Genomic DNA, 26701 nt, shown 5'->3' on the forward strand with positions numbered 1-26701 from the left:
AATTCAAACTTTAGTTATTCTTATCACTGGCAAAGAATCAAACCGAGGACGGAAATCTATTGAGTAAATCTTACATTAATTGTCAATTTTTGATGATTTTTAGAACTTTCCCGAATTTCTAGTTTAATTATTACGAATATACAAGATGGAAGCTATTGTGTCAACATCGGCTACTGGAAGCTGGTAGTTGAAGAATTTAATCATCCTTTAGGATATTTCACCATTTTAAATTGACATATTTTGTAATTTTCTCCGAATTTATAGTTTACTAAATACAGATTTCAAAGATGGCAGCTGAAAGTCAAGATTAGGGGAGTCCTGGCAATAAATAATGACTCCACTCTAGCAGGAAAATTAAACTAACATGATAACAGTACACTCTAGTACACACAAACAATATGTCGTAGCCAAGATGGCAGCCTCCAGCAGACGAAGACAAGATGTCGAACGTGACATCATACTAGCTGGCGATATACAGGTATATACCTTGGCATTAGTTGCTGGCTTCTGTGCAGAAAGGATCCATTGCCATTTTTTGGCGCTCACCGGATTCGAACAAAAGACCCCATGATAAAAATACCTTTTTAAAATATTTTTTTTTGTTAAACTTTAAACTTTGATTCGTTAAATTGTTTATTAATATGAGAATTATCCCAATTTTTCTGATAATAATCATGGATATTCAAGATGGCTGTCATAACGAAAATTGCAATAATGATATCATAATTCAAAATGGCGAAAATGTTTTACCAAAATTATATTAAAAAATTATTATATTAATTTTAAAATTTTTCTCGATTTTCGAGCACAAAAAATAGGGATTTTCAACAATGTTCATGATTTTTAAAATTGTGGAATGTTTTTAATAAAAAATTTTAATTAGTTTGTTTTTAATTGAATATTTTTCCCGATTTTCCATCATAAAATATATACATTTTCAAGGTGGTGTTCGTAACAAAAATTGCAATGGTTACATCAAAATTTAAAATGGCGTCAATGATATTCTATTAGTCAAGGTCACAACCTAAGTTTCTTAGGACTCTTAAGCCGGTTTCAAGACATTTCAAGCCTCTGGCATTTTCGAGGACTAAAACGGATAATTTTCCCTTGAAATATGGAAATTCCGAATTTTTAAAGATTTTTTGGTGGAATTTGATTTTCCTAAATATTGACATTTTTGCGAATGTTGGGCAAATTTTTGCAAATTTTGAGTTATTTATGGCAATATTTGGCCAATTTCGAATGCCGTAGGTCAATGTTATCGAAGTTGGCTGCCATGAATTCAGAATTAAAGATGGCGGTTGACTGCTCAGCTCCTCTCCTGGTATCCTGTATCCGGATCTACTGTTAGATGCCACTGTCATTAGTAAGATTATTTTTGTAATATCTTCTAGTATTTAACTATGGACTGGAATCGATCGATTTTATAAATACATAAATAGGTAATTATTTTAATGATAATTTTATTTTTTAGTAATTTTTATGTAAAGTATAGATAATGTTTCAATATGGCCGATAAAATGGCGGATGCTAGAATAGTTGACGGTCTGGTGATTGACACTATGGCACTCTAGCGGGTAAAAACTAAACAATATTGCGGTAGCCCACTCGAGCAGACTAAAACGAAATGTTGGATCCAATATGGCTGCCATGACATCATCCTGGTTAGTATAATATGTATTCCTTACCATTAGTGGTAAGGGTCACACTGCCAGTAGCCACCACAGGGAAGGACCTGTCACCATTTGTAATGGAATAACCTCGCTGCGTTCGAACCGAGGACATAGTGGTCCATGATGTTAATGCGTTTATTATTCAGATTGTATTAAAATATAATTTAATTTATTTACGATTTTCCATTTTTTTGATAATAATTTCGAATTTTCAATATGGCGGCTGTGACATATGCCACGATGGCAGAATCCAAAATGGCGGAAAGTTTTAGAAATAAAGATGGCTGTAACCAATATGAAAGTAAATTATAAAGTCTAAGATGGTGGAATCCAATACGGCGGAAAGTTCTAAAATCAAAGATGGCAGGATACAAGATGGCAACCAGGGTGAACATAATTCAAAATAGCGACCGGGTGAAGATCAAGACAAAGGCCATCCAAGATAGTCACCGTGATTACACAATCCAAGATGCCAGTCGACAATGCTGAAATAGGCTACTACATAGTACATTGAACCATCTTAAATTAATATAAAAATTCTGGCATCAGTTGTCTACGAAATAAAATGGTTTATAAGCTTTCACAAACCAAGTTTTCTGACTTAATGTTGGGATGATAATACCCTCCCTAATATATCACAATAAATCCCAAAAAAAGTTTATTCTTTTTACGACAAAATAAAAACTTGATATTCCAAATTCCCAGATTTTTTTTCCACAAAACCTTTCGTCATTATTTTTATAACATTTTATACTTCATTAGCTTACCAACTGCAACTTCTCTCTCTCAAATATAGAAACACTGTAGATAATAATTAAAGTATGTGATAGCAAACAGACATAAGTAAAGCAAACAAAAAATAAAATACCAGGTATTCATAAGAGGGTTCTCAAACTAAGCGAGCATGTTGGTAGATCCATTTAGAAAATAAATATCAAGCAAAAAAGCCCAACTGGGTACGATTTTTTTTGTTATGACTTGTTTTATTTTTTTCTTAGGTGTTACCTAAATTTGACCACTAATCATTATATTTTTTTTGCGTCTTTAGATGTGATCTTTTTATTTGCGTTTAGTCACTGATGCATCATTCGTCTATGCAAGACAGTGTTAGATGTAAATAATGACTAAAGACTTAATTCTGAACTCATAAAGTCAGAAAAAGGGAAACAGATAGGCGAAAAGGTCACCTTTAACATAATTTGAGAAAAAAAACTACATATCGTTCAGGAAGTTCAAATGTTTTTAAAAACTGCCCTAGTTATTGTTAACGGTTTTCTAGTCAATTTATGTGTCAGCGTGGTTTTCCCTTTATAAATCCACAACCAACAATGCAGCCCTGTGTGAGTTATATGTGTTGGGAGCCCTTCATCCCCCATTGGTGAAGAAGATTTTAGCTTAGTACGAAAGCTACGCGATTTGACAAAAAAAAATTCCAAAAGTTCCCTCTAGACCGGACAGGACATGGCGTCGAATGAATGTAGGCAAGCAAACAGTTTCTCGTCTCTCTACTGATTGACCATCGCTACGATATCTCTACATTTCAATGTTACTAATGATTGTCAAATTGTAAAGCCAATATTTTAACGTATTTTATGTCGTCATTATTTCTTTTTAAAGTAATAATGATAGTTGTACCATTATAAAGTTAATAATATTCAATTTTAGAATATTTGTAGATCTTATAAAATTATTTAAAATGTACTAGAAAGTTGTATAATGTTTGCAAATATTCAAGAATACGCTCCAGCTTAGAAGAGTAAAGGCGATAGTGAGATGTTTCCTTAAGTATATTTGTGACAATCGATTACAGCTGATCAAATAAAAGTTAACGCCATAGAAAGTAAAATAAATTTTAGCGAACATTTTTCAAATGTATTAAACGTAAGTAAATTTCTTAACGAAGTTATCATTTTTTAATTAATAATTAGTAAGAAAAATAATATTCAATTGGAGAATAATAAATTATAGCGAACATTTTTAAAAGTAATAAACGTCTAAATTCCTTAACGAAGTTAAAGGTTTTTAAATTAAAATTTTGTAATGTAAAATAATATTCAATTTCAGAACATTTGAGTATGTAAAATAATATTTACATTTTTTTTACAGATCGTTCTTGACCATCGAATAAGATTTCTCATTCAAAAGGATCCAGAACATTTAGTAAAACGCCGAATCATAAAAGAGGAGGAAATCTTGCCAGTGATGAATCGAAAAAGAAGAAACGGAAAGAACAACGAAGAAATGAAACAGATGAAGAGCGAGAAGCACGTTTAGCTTTACATAGGAGGTGAATGAATATATTGAGAGACGAACAACAAGAAAGAATTCTAGAAGGGGCTCGAGAGAGATACTCAGCAAGCAAGCACAGAGAATATAATCAAGAAAGAAGATCACAAATTGAAAAGAGTAAAGTTACAATGAGTGAAATTCGTAAAAGACAATTATCACAAACGCATGTAAGTAAAAAAAGTAAAGGAGAAAAAGTAAAGATTACAGTGTGGCTGGTGAGGCATTTCCTTATGATCCTATCAAAGAGTGCAACAAACATAAAAACGTTGTCATAGGCAAAATCGATAAATCGTGTCAGTCTTGTATTGCCAATAAATTTAGTAAAGAATCACCAGGATTGTGTTGCATGAACGGAAAAATTCGATTAACACCTTTGGAAGGATCTCTGCCAGAATTATTTCGTTACATAGCCGGAGAAACTCCAGAATCAAAGCATTTTTTTTTTATAAAAATATGAGAGCGTACAATGCTTGCTTCTAAATGACGAGATTCGGTGCCACTTCCATAGTCAGTGAAGAACATCAATTCAATCCTGTGTTTTCGATTAAGGGATAAGTGTACCATAAAGTGGGATTATTGTTACCGCTGCCTAACAAATCACATTAATTTTTGCAGGTGTATTTAATTGGCGACGGCCAAATATAAGTCGTGCCAATATAGGTAAATTGAGGCTGGAAATCACTGAAAATCTGCAGAGAATTTTACACAACACAATAAATTGGTTCACTTATTCAAAACAGCATTGTGTCGAATGGTATCTGATGAGTACAAATAGTTATTCGCGCTGACAAAACATCAGTTGGAGAACACGAGCGTCGATTCAACGCACCTCGAGTCAATGAAATGGCCGTTGTAATTGGGGACAGTAAGTACACAAGTCGTGATACAATTATTCAACAACGGGGAAAAGAAGGATTACAGCGTTTCGCAGAAACACAGCGTTCTTACGATGTGCTTCAATATCTGTTAATTTTTATACCAAGCAAAGACGGTTATCATTTCAATTTGAAACAAACTCACTAAATGTGCAGAAAATATAAAAACAAGATCACTACAAAATAATTTTATGCGTATCGCATAATGGTCCGAGACAACGAGGAATACAATCATATTACTAATTCCCGTAATTTAGTTCAACATTTTTTATTTGAGCTGTACGCATAAATAAAGGCAGAACGAATGATGTTCATACGACAGAATCAACGAAATTGCGTGCAAAAGAGTACCTCCATTTGAGAGACGTACTCATGAATGACGGTAACGTTGATAACATTGGAAGGCTAGTAATTTTACCTTTAACTTACAAAGGAAGTCCAAGACACATGCACGAGTACATACAAGATTCTATGACCTATGTAAGAAACTATGGTCGCCTTGACTTATTCATTACATTCACCTGCAATTCGTCATGGCCGGAGATCGAAGAAAATATGATGTATTAACAAGCTCCCATGAACCGTCATGTCATAATAGCTCGAGTTTTTCGACAGAAACAAATGAAACTCAAGGATGTCATCGAAAAGTATCATATTTTTGGAACAGTAAGATGCTGGGTGTACACAAATTTAGTATAAAATGATTTGAAAAGAATATTTAAAAAAATGTTTTTTTTATTCGATAAATCTTGGTTAGATGAAGTGCGCGATAGATTTTTACCCGGGCAACGCCGGATATTGTAGCTAGTTTAGTATAAAACTTTCAACATGTGTAAAAAAATGAGACGTAAGGGAAAATAGAGTAAAATTACAAAACTTTTGATTTATAATAGTTTTTCAAAACGTTACAAATCTGCCTCGAATATTCCATGCGCCCTTATTTATAATCCCTCAACAGCACGATACTTTAATAGGTAAACGCTTAAGTATGATTTTTTTTTTTAATCAAAGTGACCAAGTTGCCGGAAGAGCATTCAGAGAGCAGGTAAAAAGCTTTTGTTTGCCCACGTCTGTCTCTTTCAGTCAAAGAATGTTAGACCTACTAGCCGGTCTCAGGGTTAGCAGAAGGTCATGAAGAGCAACGATTGCAGTTCTGCCGTTTCCTCCTGCATTCCGACATAGAAGATGGAACATTCATAACACGCATTTTGTGGACGGATGAATCGAAGTTCACTCGAGAGGTGATTTTGAACCAGTAAAACCCTCACAATTAGTGACAAGAGGTCCAAAATCCACACGCGAACAGACGAACGTCTCATCGAACCAGGTTATCGGTAAACGTCTGGGCCGGTGTGATAGGGAGGCACTTCATGGACGGTAGTGTCTTCCGGACAGCCACGACGGGAGAATGCCCCCCCGGAACTGACGAGCCACGTGCCGATATCCGAGGAAGATCGTCCAATGGTCTTACAAAACGACGGCTGTCCGGCAAAATTTCAACGAACAGTGCGCGAGCACCCAGACAATGTTGTCCCGAATCTCGTGCATTGGACGACTTGGTCCCATCGCATGACCACACACGTTCTCCAGACCTAACTCCTGTCCATTACTTTGTCTGGGGACGTGCTGAAGTGTATGTGTATGAAGTGGAGATTGATACAAACGAACAATTGATGGAGCGAATCCACGTCACTTATGCAAATATTAAAAAAAAAAAAAAAAAAAAAAAACTTTCCGCATCACGGTGGTAGAATGTCGACGTAGGTGCCGGACATGCACTAGAAACAGGATTTGTGACTTTTTAATAAATAATTATTTTTATTATTACTGTTTGAACATAATTTTTCCTTCGCGTCTCAAATTTTTACACAAGTTGATCGAGTTTTATACCTACTTCGTACACCGTTGTAATAAACAATAATCATGGGAAGTTTTGAACAGAATTTGAAGTTCTTGAAAGCGATAAGTTATTTTATAATTAAGTTGAAGTTGACTTTTTTTGCCTGTTTGTTTCCATTTATACGACTTTATGATTTCAGAACTAATTCTTTAGTCGTTATTTGCATCTAAAACCATCTTGCATAGACAAAGGACGCACCAGGGACCAAATGTAAATAAAAGTAGGTACCAAATCTGAAACACGCAACACAAAAGAGGTAAATATTCAGTAAAACATAAGAAAACATTTTTTTTTTAAAATTGTGACAAAAATTGGACCCTAGGGCCGTTTTGCTTAATATATATTTCCTAAATGGGTCCATTAAGACCGCTCAGTGTGTCTAAGCCTCTAATGATCATCATGTATATAATTAATTACAAAACCCTTTAGGTTTGCAATTTTGAAAGTGGTAAAGTAAAAAGCATGTTTATCTTAAAGTATTATAGTTGTGCTAATTTATTACTTTCCGATTCATTGCATGAAAATAAAAAATTAAATTGTGATACAAATAAAATTTAAAAACTATCCATTCAATTAAAGAACAAATGAAAAAAAAAAATGTTTTACACAAGCCATTTTTAAAATATAGATTATGACACTTACAAATTTATTTTTCATTATATCTGGCTACAATTAAAATTTTAGTTTGGTAAAACATTTTCCCGGTTTTATTAGGAATTACATTTAAAAAAAACATGAATCAGTTGCATATGTATTTTTAGTATACCAAGTTTCTTATCTCCAAAATAAATGCTGAAGCTAAAACTGAAATAAACCCTAAGATGGGGAAAAAAATTTGCAGTCTTTATTTTCAATGATCCAAATGAAAGGCAGCAGAATACCTCGCGCCTCCCTTCTTAGTGGGTTCGATGATACCCTTGCCTTACAAATACCAAACTGATCCCGTTTTTAACTGCTTGTTGGAGAAGAAAAGGAGGAATTAAAAACACAAGTTCAATAATTTCAATTCATTTTTATATTATTATTTTATACTTTAGTGAATTTCGATATGTTTAGCTTGAATAAAACCAAATACACATCTCTTTCACTTGATAAGGAATGGATATGTAAAACATAGTGAAACAAGAAATGGATAACTTGTAATTACTTTACCTTCCTTTGCTCTCTTTAGCAGTGAACTTAATGAAAAAGTTAAATATTAATGTATGGTCTCCATATTTTATTTCATCTCACGAAATATCTTAATATTAGCTTGACTTTCTTCGCAGATATGATATTTTACGATGAAATGAAACTTTTAAAAGTGTAATTACTGCAAATGGTTAAAAGAGCTTGCAGTTTTATTATATTTTCATTCAGACCCATTAAAAATATCTTCGTATTTACTCCCATAGAGTTAAAATTTTGTAAAAAGGAAAAATCACATTTTATTACCCTTCATGCTTGGTATTCGTACACTAGTACATTTGAAGATTTAAATTTTATTTTCATGTGGTCCTTTCACTACAGTTTGAAACGTATGTTCCAAACTAATAATCCCTCCCCCCCCCCCCCAAATAAATCCGGTAGTTAAATCATGTGCAATTGCAGCCAACATCAGTTTCTGCCAAACTGACTAAGGAAAATGTTGATTTGTAAAAAAAAAATATACAGGAATGAGTAATAAGCCCCATGCTAGTACATACTTCGGTGTAGTAAAAGGTGGGTAAAACAAAATAAAACAATAACAAAAACTTTTAAAAATCATAAAACTTAATATATTTTGTACAAAACACAACATAATCACAAATAATCATTAAATTCATAAAAAAACCTAATATTAATACAAAAAAACTGCTATGTAACAATGCATTACTTTGTACAAAAAGGATTAGTTAAATCAAAAGGTTTTGAATAAGAATAAAAATAAAAATAAATTAAAATTATTCCCAGAGATAATACAATTGTATAAAACATGAAAGAAGTAAGAAAGATAATAGTTATTTACAAAAATATTTTGAAAGAACGTGTGTAAATCAATTGTCCTTACACAAATAAAATGTGTATATTAAACTACGACCAGATAAATTCAGTCTAGTGCATTACCTTAAACAATCTGACACTCTGCATAGTCAGATTTGCTGTACACCCCTTCCATTAAAATGTCAAATCTTTGTATACACAAATGTAATCAGCCACATGTGAACAACGTAAACAAGCATGAACTCTGTTTATACTTTTACCGATTAAATTTAAAGAACAGTCATATTAGTAAATATAATTAAAATACTACAACTATAGCACCATTCTTATTTAAATAGTTCTTGTTGAAGTATTCACTAAAATTTTAAAGCAAACATAACATTTTTCTTGTATAAAAATAACACGTATACTTCTCAGGTAATTGGTTTTTTCATAATTGGTCATTGTAATTAAGATGTTCAAAAAAATAAATATAATGTAAAATCAACTTACTTAAGAAAATTGTTACTGCTCACTAGTAGAACAGGAACACTTGTAATACGGAACATGTTAAAACAACATAAATGTGCTTGCAAACTGACATAATTTTTTTCTACTGTAAAATGCAGTGAGTAACTTAATTCTGCACGTTACATACTCCAGTATGTATAAAATATTCTTCAGCACCAGTGCATATAATAAATAATAATAATGATGTATTCATTCGTGTAAATAAAAATTGTTTTGACATTTAAGCAACAATAAATGAGTCTGATTAACGTTAAAATAATAACAAGATATCGCTCTAACTCTAAAGTAAACAGAATTACAAACTCACGAACAAACACAGGAAGGTAGTAATCGAACACTAAAAAGTAAACGGTAGCTAAGTCAACAACATAAAAACAAACGAAAGCATTTGAAGTTTATTTTCAGTATCTATGTAAGCCATGAATTTATTTATAAAACTTTTAAAATACCACTAATAGTTCTTGGTATTGAGAGTACTACACTTACAAAAGAGACATCATCTTCGAAATCAGTAGTCCCACAATGCAATCTGAGATATTTTGATACTCCCTTTTCAGCGCTATATACTGCTGTCTACAGCAGACTAAGGAACTACTTGGCTTCAGAGTCTACGGGGGTAAAGTATAGTAAAGTACAGAACATAGCTATATTTAAAGTGATTTTACCCGACGTTTCATTGTTAATATAGGTCTAACATGAAAGGTAACACTTTAGTTCTGTTGCAAATTGTAGGCCGCATCGGAGCTCTAACAAGCACAAATGATTTAAACAGAGTCAATATCATTAATACACCTGTGCATTTTTGATATGTCTCTATATATGTCTAATCACGTAATAAATATGGCTACGGTACATGTTAAAAAGAGTCCAATATGGCATTACATAAATAGTCATGTGCCACACTTTTTACAAACATCGAAGTATTTAGGAATGCGCGCATTAGCATTACAAGTAAATTGTCAGCCTCTGCTCATTTCAGATGCTTAACCAAACGTGTTAACAATCGATTCGATATTTGAATACTGAAAATAAATTGTAACTTAAACGACAATCGTTGCATCTGAAGTATATAATACAATGATACAATTTTTCTATAGCTCTCTACACCAGTGTGCATTTACAAGCGGTAGTAGACTCTTTTTAAAGTAAAGTGTACAGTACCAAACAAAACAGGTTATTTAAAAAAATTATGTCCGGTTTTTCCTGTGAATTTTGAAACAATCACTACTTAAGAAATAAAAAGAAAGGCTATTCACGCTCCATTTCAAACATCATACTGGTTTTAGAAGCGAAACATTTTGTCGCGATGGTAAAAATTTCTATCTGTGAGCACAGAAAATTTTATGCACAACAATTAAATGGCATGCAAGCATGACATATTGTTTCACAAGAGATTAGTTATTCATCATTCTACAAATATTGCCATGATTTTAGTTTTTGTTTATTCGTACAAACTTTTGTAATGACATGTCATTAATAATATATTTCCAAACAGGTTTATTTAGATAAAATTTGATATTTACGAGCATGATTTAGCATGCAAACGTCGGGAGGGCAGTAGCAGACTGTCATAGTTACTACACCAGTCCACGAATTTAGATCTTTGACAAGATAGATCCTGTGTCATGTCTAACCATACCATGTAATATGGAAGCTGTAGCGCTATATCACAGTGACGTCTGAGAGAATGAATTCATTTTTAAAGTGGGTAGTGGATGCCGTAGAAATGGTAGCTTGTTTGCTTTGGCGGTCTTAGATGTTAGCAGTGCCCTGGGACATTGACCTTCGCAGGGAACTAACAGTTTATATTAGGTCCTTATCAAGGGGCCTTGTGGGCAAAGAATAGTCCCCAGAAAGAAAGGGAATTGATCAGAAGCCCTCCACAGGCCAATTTTTAAAATAAACTCTTTAAAACAATATGTATAAACCAATTTAATACTTAAATTTCGATGGCGGCTTTGGTAATTACTACTGATGTATCGGTAATAAAAGGACCGATGCAGACCCTGTACATTGTTAAAAATGCTAACCATTAATTGACAAAGAATACAAGTTACAAGTTATTCAGGGATCTTCGTTAGTTTACGGATATTTTCGTAAATTCACCGGCACTGTGTTCCCTTGCTTGAAAACGAAGCCACAAGATTAATCTTGGTACATTAACAAAAAATTCAAAAAATTTTTGAGTCCAAGAAGGAAACACTCCAGTTTCTTACTCGTGTGTTTACCTTGTTTACTACGAAACACGAGACTCAGAATCCGAAGTTGGGCGTGGTCTCTAAGGAGATTCAGTCACTTGAGATTAGTAGAACCCTTCGTTTGTTTGCGTCCACCCTTCGCTGGAAAGTCCGTACATTTACATGTAATTTCTAGCAGAGCTCGTGAAAGTCTTCAGCCAAGAAGAAAGGATCGTGCTGGAGACCACTTTACCAAGACTTTGAGCAACAGGGCAGTTAAGCATGACGGTACATACAAAAAGCAGTCAAATAATAAAATAAATATGGCACAAAATGTCCTACTCATATCTTAAACTGTTCAGGAGGAAGGCAAGTCTACAGTACAGGCATCAAGCCTAGGATGGTTATAATGCGCTAGAAGATATGATATGAAATTCCAAAAGAACAATCATTTGTCAAAACAGACGTCGCAAAATTTTTCGTGGAGATTAACCGAGGTGATTTTGGAAAGAAGGTACCTCGGAGATGGTGCATTCTAAGCATGGGTTGATTCGGTGACGGCATAGTATCAAAATATGGCAGGGGTATTATTTATGATAAAAATGCTTGCTGAAGTCCCAAATGGTATGAAGTAATAACTTAAAAAATTCAGTGATAAATAACTTGGCGTGAGATTTCCAATATCATTTTAGGAGTGAATGCAGAATGAAGTCGCTAGCCTGGATGGCGAAGATGTCAGTACGGCGGCGCTGAAATCTACGACCACGCTTTACCACAGAGTTCAAAATGCAGTTCGTTAAAAATACGCGCTCCACTGCCGCAGAAGTACAAGAATAATTTTAAGGTCCCGATAGACGGTTTACAAACATATCGGCAGATCCATTAAGAATACATATGAAGATATCAGAGCATCCAACGCCTTGAACCTCAAATTGACAACAGGTATGCCGTTATAGTGACAACATTTTCTTCTAGTGGTCTTTTTGTCAACATTGTAGGCAATACTTAGACTTCCTTCCTATATCCTAATTATAGGCAATTTACTTCAATATAGACCTTCCTTCCTGTACTTGTAGGTCTAATACAATATTTAGGCTGAGCACGGAAATTGCGCATATTTGAAATAATAATAAATTAACATATGCTATTACCCAGGACAGGATTAGCATAGTTTAACCCCATGTATATATTTAAAAAAAAAATTTACTGGGTTATTAGTTTTTGAGCAAAGTAAATAGCTAAACTTTGTATCAATGTTAATGAACGCTTCGTTTACTGTAATTGCAGGCGAGAGAACATATTTCGGGACATATTATCGACTGAAGAGTAGTCGCTTAGCAAGAATCACGCAGAGAGTGTTCTCGTGAACTGCTCGCTCCATTCAAGGCGTGAGGACGATTCTAGCCAAGAGAGGTTTGAGCCGCAGCCGGGGATAACCAGCACTTCCACACACGCCTCTCCACGTCTGACGGGAAGCCAGAGATGTACACCAAGTTCTGTCCCTGCCCGAACACGCCCGAATATTCACCTTCGGCCAACCTCGGGTTCATATATATTTATATTTCTCTGTTTATTTTAATGTAGCTATACTAACCTAACTAACCGTCCATGGTGTTTTAAAGTGTTTTAATGTAGCTAACCTAACCGACTACTTTTAATATTTGAATTAATTTTTCCTGCGCAAAAATAAAACAAATCCCGAGGTTGGCCGACGGTGAATGTTCGGGCGTGTTCGGGCAGGGAGAAAACGTGATGGACATCTTAGGCTTCTCGTGCCTGACTGGTGGAAACAAGACCCATCGCTCAAGTAACAGCTCATAGAAAGGTGTGATATGGTGTGTAATTTCTCATTTACATTTTCTCAGAGCAGAGACTGAACACGTTACCGAAAGTATTTCTCTGTTTGCGCACACTTTTACTTACACCGAATACTTTGAAAAACGGCTAAACAGTCAACGTTAGGTAAGTTACTGTAACGGTCTGTTAAAAAAAAAATTCGCGTTTTCGATGTCCTCCAAGACAGACTACACAGCATTCTGCATACACGGGCAAATAACAGCAGTTCATTGACTGCAGAATTATGAGCCGTCTCAGCTGGTGTACCTGTGGTTCTATACTTTTTGAGGGTTTCTCATCGGCCCAGAGTCGTCCAGACACACATACAGCGATACAATATAAAAAGGCAGATATGAGGTTATCACGAAATGAATCCACGAATTGTTCCAGTCTGTAGTTACTGTGGCGGCATTTAAAAGACATGTGGTAACAAAAGCAGCTCGGCGGCGGGCAGAGCGGGGTATAGCGGGGTATAGCGGGGGAGCGGGGTCAAGGTCACACGATGACCCCGGCACCGACCTCGCTGCTGAAGGTGACCTGCGGCAGGTGCAGGCGCCGCTTGCTGAGGTCCAGCGAGGCGCTGGTGGCGGAGCACGTGGTGGCAGGCGAGCGGCTGGGGGCGGCGGGGGCGGCCGTGTCCCCGCCGCCGGCACTCACCAGGCCGTTGGGGGCGGCGCGCCGGTACACCTCCAGGGTCAGCTCGTCGCCGCTCGACCTGCGCACACGCCGCCAGCTCTCACTCCCACCTCCCTTACCACCCAACCCGGCGACACCACGTGTCTCGGCTGTCGAGATCGTAACACATTTGAGAATTTTTAAATGCCAGGTAAAATTAACTAATATAGTTCTGAAAAGAAATTCAAACCATTTCTTGAAGTAGCCAGTGATAATTGCAGTTAAACCTTAAAAGTTTCAGTTCTGCGATAAATTAATTTCTCCTTATTTACAACCCAAAAAAAAGGTTAAAAAATGTAACTTTGGCAGTTAATTATGCAAAAAGTATGCGCTGTATATAGGTATTGATCATTTCGTGAAAGTTTAACAGTTGAAAAAATCTACAAAAATATCTGTAATTACTGTAAATATAAAATCTTGACCGGGAATGGGAGGCACCCTTAACGCTATCAGGGAGCAGTTACCTACCTATGGCGACTGCAATGTCGACCGAAACGTCGGTGAATTATTCGCCAAGGACACGGCTACAACCCAGAAGCCAAGCTATTAAAGCAACATACATTTGCTTGTACGAGGCTCAATTTTAAGCATTTTCAACACAAAGGACAATGGAAGTACAATATGGGTTAAGATGCGGCTAGAACCAAATGAATAAGCAATATTTCGTATCCCTAGAGAATCGGTAGTGCTCATCAGTTTGATGGATTCTTCAGAAGAAATCATCCAGCATGAGTAGTGCAGTAGACCCAACCAGCTTCGATACCAAAGGTCTGGGTAAGAATAGATGCGTGTAGCATTTTAAATTGTACATTGAGGTTCGGTATAGACTATATAGCTTCCACTTCCCCATTTCTGCTAAATGTTCTAGAACATGTATATGTGCAAGTTTTTAAAACTAGAGCAGACATCATGTTTAACTAACACATCAGTCACTAGAAGCAGATGTCTGTAATGAAAAAGAACACGCAATATACTTTGATCAAATTAAATAAGTTAAAATTACTTCCAAATACAATCTGATAACACCAAGAAAAAAATAATAATAAATAGTGTTTGATCCACAGAGAATATAAGTACAGCTTGAGTGATATCAATAATTCTAGGCTCTACTGTAACCATGAAAGGTCACCATTCAAGGCTAATACACAGTCAAACTGGCCACACATCTTGATTGACCGCCAGACCCTCTTCCGAAGATGACCTCCCATATCGATCGGTCATAGTAAGGTTAATTATACTACATGTTAGGAAGAAAATAGGTTTTCTTTGGGCGAGTTTGGTGCAGGGAGAATCTCTGCCACTAGGTGCGCTGGCGCAGTACCGAGTAACTTACTACCATAACTTTAAGCAACTTAAAAAAAAATCACACAGTTTGATGTTTGCATCCCTGTCTATAGACGTTGGTTCGAGTAAGGTTATTTCTACTTCAAATATAAGTAGACGGGGTGGTATTTAAGGTGTACAATTTTTTTTCATTAACCTTGAAGTTGAATTAACATTCACAATTTAAATTTTTTTTTAATGTTTTACCTTTGTTCGCTAAGACTTTGTGAGGCAAAAACCAAAAGTATTAGAAATGTAACATATATTTATTATGCCTTGATTGCATTAAAACAAATGAATACGTCACTCGCGTCGAACCCCACTACTATCAAGCGGCGAAAACATAAGTGTGCCAAACTAACATAGTTAGAGGCAAATATCAGTTATAAACATATTAGTCAGATAATTATACGTTAATTATACATTCTTAGAGGGAACATCAAGGCGTACCGAAATGCGGGGCATTCAATATTTCCACAGATGCAGCCTCAGACCAGAAGACCAGAAGTAAAGAGTCTATCCATGAAAGACAATGGCACTGGCCTTGTGTAAATGGTTTGCTTGGTCGAGCACATCAAGAAAAGAAAATATGCTGATCGAGATGGCCAGCAGTTTCTTGAACACATAAATTTGGGAAACATATTTTTATGACGTGCTACACGGCTAATTATGTGTGTCCCAAGCTATGATCACGTTCAATGGTTACGAGTTTCGTACAGTGAATTTTTCAACAGGTTATTCATAAATGTTTGGATAACATGGATGGACTATAGCACGATCAACTTCCAATGCTGTAAACATCTTGACAGTGACATCACTAGAGAACTGTACAGTTCGCGTTGCTATCTGGAAAGAGGGGAGAAAGCGTACCTTCATTAATATTAACTCTATTCTTATTGGCTAATGAATAGTTTTTGACACATACTAAGGACCAGAAACCAGTAACAACATTCCGAAATTCAAACGAACAAATAGCTAAACGTCATTCAGGCGGAAAGTAAAAAGTAGCAACAGCAAGTGAGCAAAAGATACCGACTTTTTTTTGCGCACAAATGTGTGGATTTAATCCGGGTATAATGAAATAAAGTGAATTTTGAAGGCGTTAGACATTTCTTGTGGATGACGGATCTAATTTCATCCACTACAAACACAGACTTCCTATCAGCAGTGACTGGTGAATCGTCACTCGCAGCACGACCAAAAACCAACCACCCCCCCTGTATCCAGGGGAAGGGGGAATTACTAACAAGCCAATTACGATGGAAGTAACGAGTAAACAGCTTCACATGTGACGCGTCATCCATCGTGGAGGTACGGTTCAATGGCAGCCTTCAAATACAGTAGAATGCACTAGGAACCAATACAACACGCTTCATTAATTTTGTGCAACAAATCTGCCGTAATTGCTACACCAAGCCAATCAATACATGTTCCGTATTTACACTTTATTTGCAGGATGTTTTCGATACCGACATTAAGATGGCAAACTAATCTGTATTGCCTCTTATCGTTTACAAATTTTATATAAAAATTAAACTTCAGTGCTTTACATTTCTTTAGAAAATAAAAAAATAAAAATCAGTTGGATAAAAAAAAATTTGTAAAAAACATTAACCGATACCAACTATATAAAAGAAAAAATGTTTATTTTCTCTTATCAAATCATCTTAGTGTAAAATGAACCTCAGTTCTTTAAATTTCCTTATAAAGTGAACAATATTTTCTGTCACACTATACAGTGTATTATCTGGCTGATAACCTATGCGAGCGCCATGCGCTAGGTGGCTGGTGGCACCCCTTGTAGCGGCGCGCTATCAGGAAGTCAGCTGCCTGCTCGCCGGCCAACACAGCCACTTATATCGACCGGCAGGCCGCCCACGCGGGGCCAAGGTCGTGTCTGCGACCCAGTTCTCCCTTCTGCTCTTTCTGCACTGCTGTCTGTTCTACATTCACGCCCTTATACTCCCACTATAGTCTGTGTTGTCCCGACAGTAACAGTGATTAGGAGAGGATGCCGTCACACGTGAAGCAGTTTTTCCCATTTTTCCTCCTTAATTTTCAAATAACAATATGGCAGACGATTGTTTACAATTGTATCAGCTGTTCTAGCCAGCTTCTATTAGCGACTGTAGTTAAGCTGTTAGGAAGAAAATTAGATCAAAATATTAATGGTTAATATGTATGTATGTATTAAAAGTCCAAAATTAATCTTAATAATACAAATGTAATGAATGATATTAGTGGCCATTTTTCAACAATTTAACCTCCAATACAGGTACAGGTGATACATTTGTAAACAAATGGCCGCCATATTGGTACGTGTTGTACACGAAAATCCCTATCTTTTTTGGCTTCACCTTCCTCGCCTATAATCGGACCTTAGGCTCCATCTGTATATTTACCCTAATCTCTGGACAATAACAACATACTTGCACAAGACAACGATTCACTGCCATAAAACTTTAGATGAACTTGCGATCTATTTAAGTACTCGCGTGGCCGGGTGATAAATACACGTTTGTTAAAAATGGAGAACATAAATTAGCAAAACTCATTATTAAGTTAATAATGTTCGCAGGCTTTCACGGCCATTGTCTGAAGTAACTTGGCTTCTGGGTTGTAGCCGCGTTCTTGGCGAATAATTCACCAACGTATCGGTCGACATTGCAGTCGCCATCATCAGGTAGCAGTTACCAACTGTTAAGTTACAAACATTTGGAATCTACAACGATATTACTGTGGGATGTGGTTTCTTAGAGCAAGTGTTCCATTTGTCCTCCTCTCAACACGTTCCTGGCATGGCTAGTGGGGAACACGGAGTCTGCTCTAGCTAATGACACTCAGTTTTATACATGCACACTGCTAGACATTAAATCGGTACGCATAAACTTATGTCAAGAAATACCTATTTCTTAATTTCCACTTCACCAGAAGTTATTTTCCCTTGAAAGTAACCGAGGGTTTTCTGATAATTTCATTCTATTTAATGCCAGTGTATCATTCCCTAGGAGACGTTTGGCAACCTCGCAGTAACTGTGTGAGTGAACTGAGGAGAAATACACGGTTGTAGAAACAATAACAACCACAATTCTGTTTCTTCCCTCACCTACCCAAAAAAAAAAAAAAAGACTGATTTTACCAGGACAACAATAAGCTGGGTTAGAGGTGTCATAGAGTGGTTCTTGCAGAACTTGGAACTGTTATAGTAATGTGGTTTAGAATTTTGTATACGGATTATTCAGTTACTGGCACTGACGATTGGTTACAGCTATACCCTGTTAATCTGTTACAGCAATGTTCTCTAGTATTTTATGTGCTTATTATTCTCTCAGTATATTCTCTGCTGCTAAAAGAGGAAATCAGATGGCGAATGACGAAAGGTGGATGGTAAAAAGTGCTTTCAAAATTCTTAATGGGTTAACTCGACTGGAGTAAAAATTTTACTCTGTCCGATCGGAAACGTAATCACAAATGGTCTTCCTTCGTTTTAAATCTGGCTGGGGTTGACTCAATCACTGAAGGTCCGAACGTTTGGCCAAATACATTTTTGATATGACCAACCATAACTGCAAAAGGTGGAAAAACCAAGGGTCGGAGGACAAAAAAATTCATAACTCCCTTAGTAGGCACACTATAGGCACCGTTAAAAATATTTGTAAATGGCATGATTTTTATCTAAAACATTTGTCAAACAATTTTTGATAAAAATGAATCATTGCAGAAAAAAGGACTTAAAAAACAGATGGAGGATACTAATTCATAAATTCCGTACCATATACACTATTAAATCCAATATTATTTATTGTAAAACCATAAATTTTTATATACATCTTTATTCCGAAGTAATTTTTTATATCACGAACTATTGATATAAGGTGTGGTAAATAACAAAGGATGGAGGACATAAAATTAATTATTCCCTTAGTAATTACAATATTAAATCCGTTAAAATTGTTTGTAAACCTTATAAATATTATCTAAAACTTTTATACAAAACAGTTTTTGACACAACTAACCATTTCTGTATGCAAAGAATGGATAAAGAGGGGTTAAAAAACAAAAAAATAAATGTATAACTACCTTAGTAATCACACCATCAAATCCGTTCAAATTGTTTGTAAATTTATAATTTGTTACTAAAGCTTTTTTATAATTCATACAATTATTGCAAGGGAGAAGAAAAAAACCTAGGGTTGGAATAAAAAAAATAAAACGTCACAATCATGTTCGCTATTGAATCCATCATTTCCAAATATTGTCATAAACCTTTGTTAAAATAAATTTTTATCTAACCAACCATTACTGCAGCGTGTAGAAATAACAATGTCTGAAAGTATACTATCATCTCCGTTATAATTTATTGTATGGAACTTTCTCTAACACTTTGGCTGAAACAATTATCGATCAAACTAATTATTACCATAAAAACAGAGTTTGAAACTAAAAAAATCAAAACTTTATTACCACCATATCCGTTCAGATTTATTCAAATCATAAAGTATTTTCTTTAATATTGGTACACAGCAAATATTAATACTTCTTTATTACTGCAAGGGATGAAAAATTGTATTTTTGAAAATGAGAAAATGTTTGATCGAACATTTTGTAATATAAAAGATCATAAATATGTTATGTACATTAAGTTCTTAAAATGTTCCAAAATGTTGTAGAAGTTTCCAAAATATTTCCAAAAGAAATGGGTACTTCGAAATCTACCTAGTTTGTAGGCTGTGCTGAAAGGGCATTTTTACATTCAATGGTTTTCAAGTAAAAATACATATTTAAATGTTTATGATCGAAATTTGTATTATTTTAAAATTTAAACTAACTATTCGACGAACGCCAACTATATTTATTATCTTTAATTTAGATACTGAACCGAGTTTGACCACAGCACGAGCTAAGGGCGAGCGCAGGTCCATCCAGAGGACCAAGGTTCGAGCACCCTCGTCAACATTATATGTTCAACTTTACAAATCTCACAAAAGAAATCCAAAAAAATGTAAACGTAACTGCAGTAGTAAGTATAACGTGATCTACATGTATAATATAACTTTTAAGATTTCAAATAACTTTTTAAGCAAAAGACTTGTTATTTAATTTCTAGTATGAAAGTATTATCAGGAAGCAAACCAAATATCAAAATAGAAGCTCGATCCCGGGCACAAGCGCTGGCCGAACAAGCGGCGGGCCTGTGTACAGTAACCACTGCCAGGCAGGTCGCGCGGACAGCAGTGTACAGCACGTGATGCACTGTACCTGATGAGGTCGAGTATCTCCTCCTCGGGCATGGTCACCACGTTGCACTTCTCCACGAAGATGACGTAGTCACCGGGTCGCAGCCCCGCGCGGTCCGCAGCTTGGCCCGCCTCCACGCGCTCCACCCTGCAGCACAACAACAACCACCATCAGCCTGGCTGCAGCACAACCAATACAACCATTGAGTGTTCGGTGTGTTCACTGCGTGTCCTATTTGTGTTTACTGCGAATCTTTTGTGTGTACTGTTTGTATGTTCATTGTCTGTACTGTGTGTTCATTGCTTGTCCAGTTTGTATGTACTGTGTGTCAATTGTGTGTGCAGAGTGAGTTTGTACTGTATGTTAATTACATGTATTGTGTGTGTACTGCGTGTTCATTGTGTGTGTACTGTATGTTCCTTGCATGTCCATTACATGTCCTGTAAGTGCACTGTGTGTGTTCATTGTTTGTCCTATCTGTGTACTGTGCAGCCATTGTGTGCAGTGTGTGTATTGTGTGTTCATTGCGTGTCATGTGTGTGTACTGTGTGTCCATTGCTTGTCCTGTGTGTACTGCGTGTTCATTGTGTGGCGTTTGTGTGTGTACTGTTTGTTCATTTTGTGTGTACTGTGTGTTCACAGCGTGTACAGTGTATGCTGTGTGGTCAATTGCATAATCAGTGTGTTTACTGTGTATCTGTTGTGTGTATTGTGTGTTATTTTCTTTTGTTGAATGTGTGTCGTTTTGTTAAATGTGCGTAGTAAAATCTTCAGTAGCTCTGAATATTTACTGGTTCAAAACCTTTTTGTCTTGATAAAACTTTTTCAGTTATTCGTGGTCCCTTAGTAAGCATAATTTATTTTCTGTTTGTCTAAATGTAGTTCACTGATTTTATCGATACTTTAGGTCTATCAGTTCGGAGACTTTGCCTTAACTCCCTGAAATTTGTTATATTTGTTATCAACGAAGAAGGCCCTGTGGTTTTGAGACGTCTGGTCTATATGGCTGACATTCTACATGAGCTTGTCTCTTGGTAGTAAGATACTTGTCCTATACGTATAACATTCTTTATGAACTGTTGGAAGGAATTCCATGTATCGAAAAAAAATAACACTTCCATGGTAGGCAGCGCAACTACATATAAAATTCTTTGGACAGGTATCTTGTATAAATCGATTGTTGTAAAGAGAATGATTAATGAACTCCACTAAATTTAATAGGAAAAAGATTTTAGAATCAATTTTAAGCTTTAGTTACTCTTTTCACTGACCGAGAATCGAACCAAGGACGGGAATAAATCGAGTGAATCATTATTTTAATTATTATTTTTGTGATGACTTAAGGATTTTTCCCCCGAATTTCTAGGTTATTTATTACGAATTTCCAGGATAGCGGCAAATATGTCATTATCGGCTACTGGAGGCAGGTTTATGAAGAGTTTTAGTCTTTTTCTTATTTTTTTTTCTATTTTAAATTGATTAAATATATTTTTTTACCTAAATAAAATTTTTTGTGTCCAGCAAGGATTGAACCAAGCAATTTTACTGATCGAATCAATCATTATTTTATTAAGTGATATTTTTTATGAGTTTTGGATTTTTCCCAGAATTTCTAGCTTAATAAAAACGATTTCCAAGATGGCGGTTAATATTGCCAACAAGATAGCGGACTTCCTGTAAATAGATAATTACTGCACTAAAGCCGGTAAAATTTAATCTAACTTGGAGTTAGCACTCTCTAGCAGACCAAAACAATATTTCATATTCAAGATGGTGGTCTCCAGGAAACGAAAACAGTATAGCTGTCGTGACATCATACTGACTGACGCTATATATACATTAGCATTAGCAATGGGAGGTCAGTCTGTCAGTGATCTCCATGGAGGAAGGATCCGACGCCATTTTTCTTTGCTCTCACCGGGTTTGAAACGTACTCCAAGCCTCACGATGTAATTGCGTTTTTAATTAATTTTTTATTAAAATTTAATTAATATTATATTAACTTTAAAAATTATCGATTTTTTTTTATAATTACGGATATTCATCATGGCGGACACTTTTAAAAATGGCAATAGTTTTTTCTATTAACAATGTTATTAATTAAATATTTTTATTAATTTTAACATTTCCCTATTAAGATCAGAAAATAATTCCTGATTTTCAAGATGACGGCTGTAACGATACTTGCAACGGTGACGACACAATTAAAAATGGCGCCCATGCATGAACTCGGCCGCTTAGTGCGGCTTGTAGATTCGGATTTTAAGCCGTTTTGCGGACTTTCCATGTCACTGTTTTTTTTTTTTTGAGAACTAAAACGAGAAATTTTCCCTCAAAATGGAAATTATTACCTCGAAATATGAATTTCTTCGATTTGTTTGATATTTTTGGTAGAATTTTTTTCTCTTAAAAACAAACAATTTTGGCGGATTTCAGCGAATTTTGGGCAAATTATGAGAAATTTTTATGTACTTTTCGCAATTTTTTTTAATCAAATTTTGAAGATTAAGGCAAAGGTCAATCTAATATAGCTGCCGTGACGTCAGAATACAAGATGGCGGATCAGCTTTTCGGCTTCTCTCCGAGAACCCAGTCCCCGGAGGAACTTTTATATACGTACGTTCCTTAAATGACTAATGCAATGGGGAATTCTTTTTAAATACAATTTTCGAGACGTATGACATTGCAGTTTTGCACTGTTATTCATGGGAAAAAAATGGAAGAATGCAAAACAAGAAATATAAACGACAGATTAAAAAGGCGATGTCGAATAGATGGAGCCAAAGAAGTAACTAAACAGGTATCACGGACAACACAGGCAAATAAGCCATCAGAGAGCACAATAATTCCGTGGAAGGCATACCGAGGCCAGCTACAGTGCCCAGGAGGAGGCGTGGAAGGGGTGGAGCCCTGGGAGAGAGAGGGGGGGGGGGGGGGGGCAGGGATCAATGACGAAGTGGCAGGCCGTTGATAAACGAGCGCTGCGCCGAACACTCCCAGCGGTGCGTGTCTGAACCCGCCCTCGCTGCCGCCGCGCTAAGCCGCGTTCACGCCGCCTCACCTCCTCCTCACCTCCGCCTCCAGCGAGCCTGTTGATCCGCTGCTCTCTGGCGCCACGGGGGGAAACACTTTGTTTACACGCTTTTCGTTCCTCGCTCACAAGATAAACTAGCCACCCCCCTACCCCCACCCCCCCAAATCATTCGCTTGGAAACTAAGAGACCACCTCTTGCGTTGAGCATGACCTACATATACATATATAGATCTGCTCGTTGGGCGATAAAATTCATCGCGTTCTGCGCATCACGTCACGTTGGCGCTACTGCGAAAGATACTGGCGTAATCCGGCACGAGTGTGAATTATAATGTTTAATATTATTAATTGAAAAAACTTCAAATTGTGTGAATATATATTATTGACCAAATAATAGTAAAAAATGAAATTTAACTTTACATCATATTTCCGTTCGAAAATTAGAATTTGTTGAAGTTAAGTGTTTCCGTGCAAACAATAAGAGCAACAAAACCAATAGTAAACGAGTAGTCAAACTAACTGTTTTTAATTAACAACGAATCTTAAGAGTTTGTGCTTTTTTTAATTATTTGATCGTGAAAGCTAAAAAAGTTAAGGAAAATTTACTTTTAACAAAAACATAAAATTATTGAATTAAAAACTCTAACATACACACAAAATTTTATCTTGGATACAGATGCATGTTCACTGTAAACTCTTTTTAAAATTTTTCGAAAAACTAACGAAACTGTTTTATTTTTGTCACGTTAAGTTGTATCATTGGATGAAATAACATTAGCTTTGACCGAATTAAAAACGTGACCCAGCATTTTTGATTGAAAACATAAACGAATAGTTGCAGTCCGTTGAATTATCTGTTGTAACATTCTCTTGGCAGCATTAAAAAAATCGATTAAAGAAAAATTTCTAAGTATAAATATACATGTTTCCTTGTGGAATATGAAAATATAAAAAAAATTATGAAATTATTCGTCATAATATAAGTAAAAATTGGTATAAAATTCAATAATAAAAATTATTAAATATTTTGTTTCATATGACTCGTAAATATGGTCGGAATCATATAAAATGCAATTCAGAGACAAGCTCGTGTCGAAATGAATCTAAAGAGTCTAAAACGCGCAGTATCGAGATACGAGAGCTATGGCATCTTCGAAAAGAAAACGAAAAAAAAAAAAAACATGATTTATCCCAACGTTTTCACGAAATATCCACATCGCGGACCTGATCTGTGGCTATATCTTCTTCTTTTTTTTTTTTAGTAAAACTTTAACTTCAGAATTTTCAGAACTTTATGATTCGTTTCAAACAAGAACTTAGTCTGAGCCTGAAGGGCGTGAATGCAGAATGTCACGTCACACAAGGAAAGCTAACCCACCGAACCCTGGAAACTCACTATGTCAAACGGCAGTTTTTGTTTTTGTTTCCCTTGTCACGATCTTGGCATATATCTTTCCTCAGTACGCCGAAATAATATGAAGTGTTCCCTGGAGGTACCGCAACCATGCAGCGCAGTACTGTGCAGCACACGGCCTAGTGTAACAGGGAACATTAACTGGGAAATGTGATTCTAGATGTTGCCACTTACGTGAGTTCTCTTGAAATAACGTGCCCAAATTTACACATTTGTTTTGAGTGCATTATCTTAATTAAAAAATTGTTTGTCTGTAAAGTCGGTTTACGGACGAAAGTTTAACGTGACAACGTCATAACAAAACATTGATGAAATGATTGCATACTTTTATGAATAAAATTGAATCATTTTTATTTTAATAATAAAAGAATAAATACTGGTAATCATACTAGTAATCAGATTTTTAAAATGCAAGAATAATTAACCTTTATTGCCGAAATTGTTGTTGTAATAAGCAATGAAAACCACATTAACATTTCACTTCACTTTATAAACAGTCGACGAAACAGTTCACGTGTAGATTACTTGTAATTAATTTAAAAAAACTGGCGTTTAGCTATAAAGTTTAAATATAATTATGAACAAGTTTTCATATAAATAAACGGTAATCAAATATCTATCATCAATTATATGAATCACCATAATTTTTTAGTCAATTGTTACATAACCTATTATTACTGCACTCGCCGACAGATGCTACTTTTTTTAATAATAAAAGAATAAATACTTGAAATTATACTAGTAATCAGATTCATTTTCTTACGTACATTTGACGTAGAAACACATTTATAAACAAAGTTTTAAGTTTTCACTTCTGTCGGTGCGGCGCAAGCGTACAATGAGCGTAACGGGACACAGCGTAACGGAACAATGTGCATAACGGGACACTTTTTCGTGCATGCAACTGGCGTTCATCGATTTATTAGACGTTGTCACGTCAAAAATTGTATTATTATTTTTTTCCCCTGAAGTTCAATCATTTGAACTGGCTTTGCTTTGGGGGATTACGTCACACGGAATGCACGGAGGCTTTCAGATATCAATACAGCAAATCATTTTTTTAATTTTTAACAAATTGTTTCTACACTTGAAAGATACAAAACGACGTATCAAACATAAATGTGGCGCCAAAAGCTAGTAAAAAGAAGAAGTCAATACATCTGACACATATTAGAGCCCTACATTAAAATGGGTACACTGCATTATCATCTTATGCACATCAAAGTTTCGGCGCCCTATAACGGTAATTTTTCGCCAGGGTGCTGTCTCTCAGTGTCCGTAATCACCAAGACGTCACTATTAACGTGGTGGGTGTCACGGACTCGATGCCAACCTCTGCATATCCTTACTGAACCTTAGGAGAGCACGGCGACCTTGGAAGTACGGTCGCGGAGGATGACGATAAGGACGACCCTGAAGGTTTCACTGAGCGCGTGTTCACCTTTGTGGCCGACGAGGGTCAGGCAAGCTGTATGTGCTCTACTGTGAGGCGATCATTCTTATCTGCTGCAGTTTTTTATTGTTTCCGTGTTTGTCTTTATTTTCCTTTTGGCTCATATGTTTCGGGGCGTGTCAAATAACACACAAACCTAATGTAAAGGTCATTTTAAAAAAACAAGGATTTGCAAACCAGCTCGTCACCGCGTATAATCATGAATAGTTTAGGTCCTATCGATAACTCTTGTAAGAAATCTGTTAAATCTGCCCGTTTTTTATTGAAGTAGGTATATCATGGAAGCAGTGGCGCAAATCTGAAGGATTCACAAAAGGAGGGCCCCCCGGGAATTTGCGGGGA

General features: G+C 35.8%; 1 protein-coding gene across 1 annotated transcript in view; it reads right to left on the reverse strand.

The window, feature by feature from the left end:
• The window catches only part of LOC134537975 (uncharacterized), a 433777-nt gene that overhangs the window by 147910 nt on the left and 259166 nt on the right, over positions 1-26701 (reverse strand). The window contains exons 12-13 of the mRNA XM_063378994.1: positions 20480-20605; positions 13724-13937 (exon numbers count right to left, since the gene is read on the reverse strand). Of these exons, the coding sequence (XP_063235064.1) occupies positions 13724-13937; positions 20480-20605 (340 nt within the window). The remainder of the gene's footprint in view (positions 1-13723; positions 13938-20479; positions 20606-26701) is intronic.

Source organism: Bacillus rossius, chromosome 12, assembly GCF_032445375.1.
Source record: "Bacillus rossius redtenbacheri isolate Brsri chromosome 12, Brsri_v3, whole genome shotgun sequence".
NCBI classification, from domain to species: Eukaryota; Metazoa; Arthropoda; class Insecta; order Phasmatodea; family Bacillidae; genus Bacillus; species Bacillus rossius.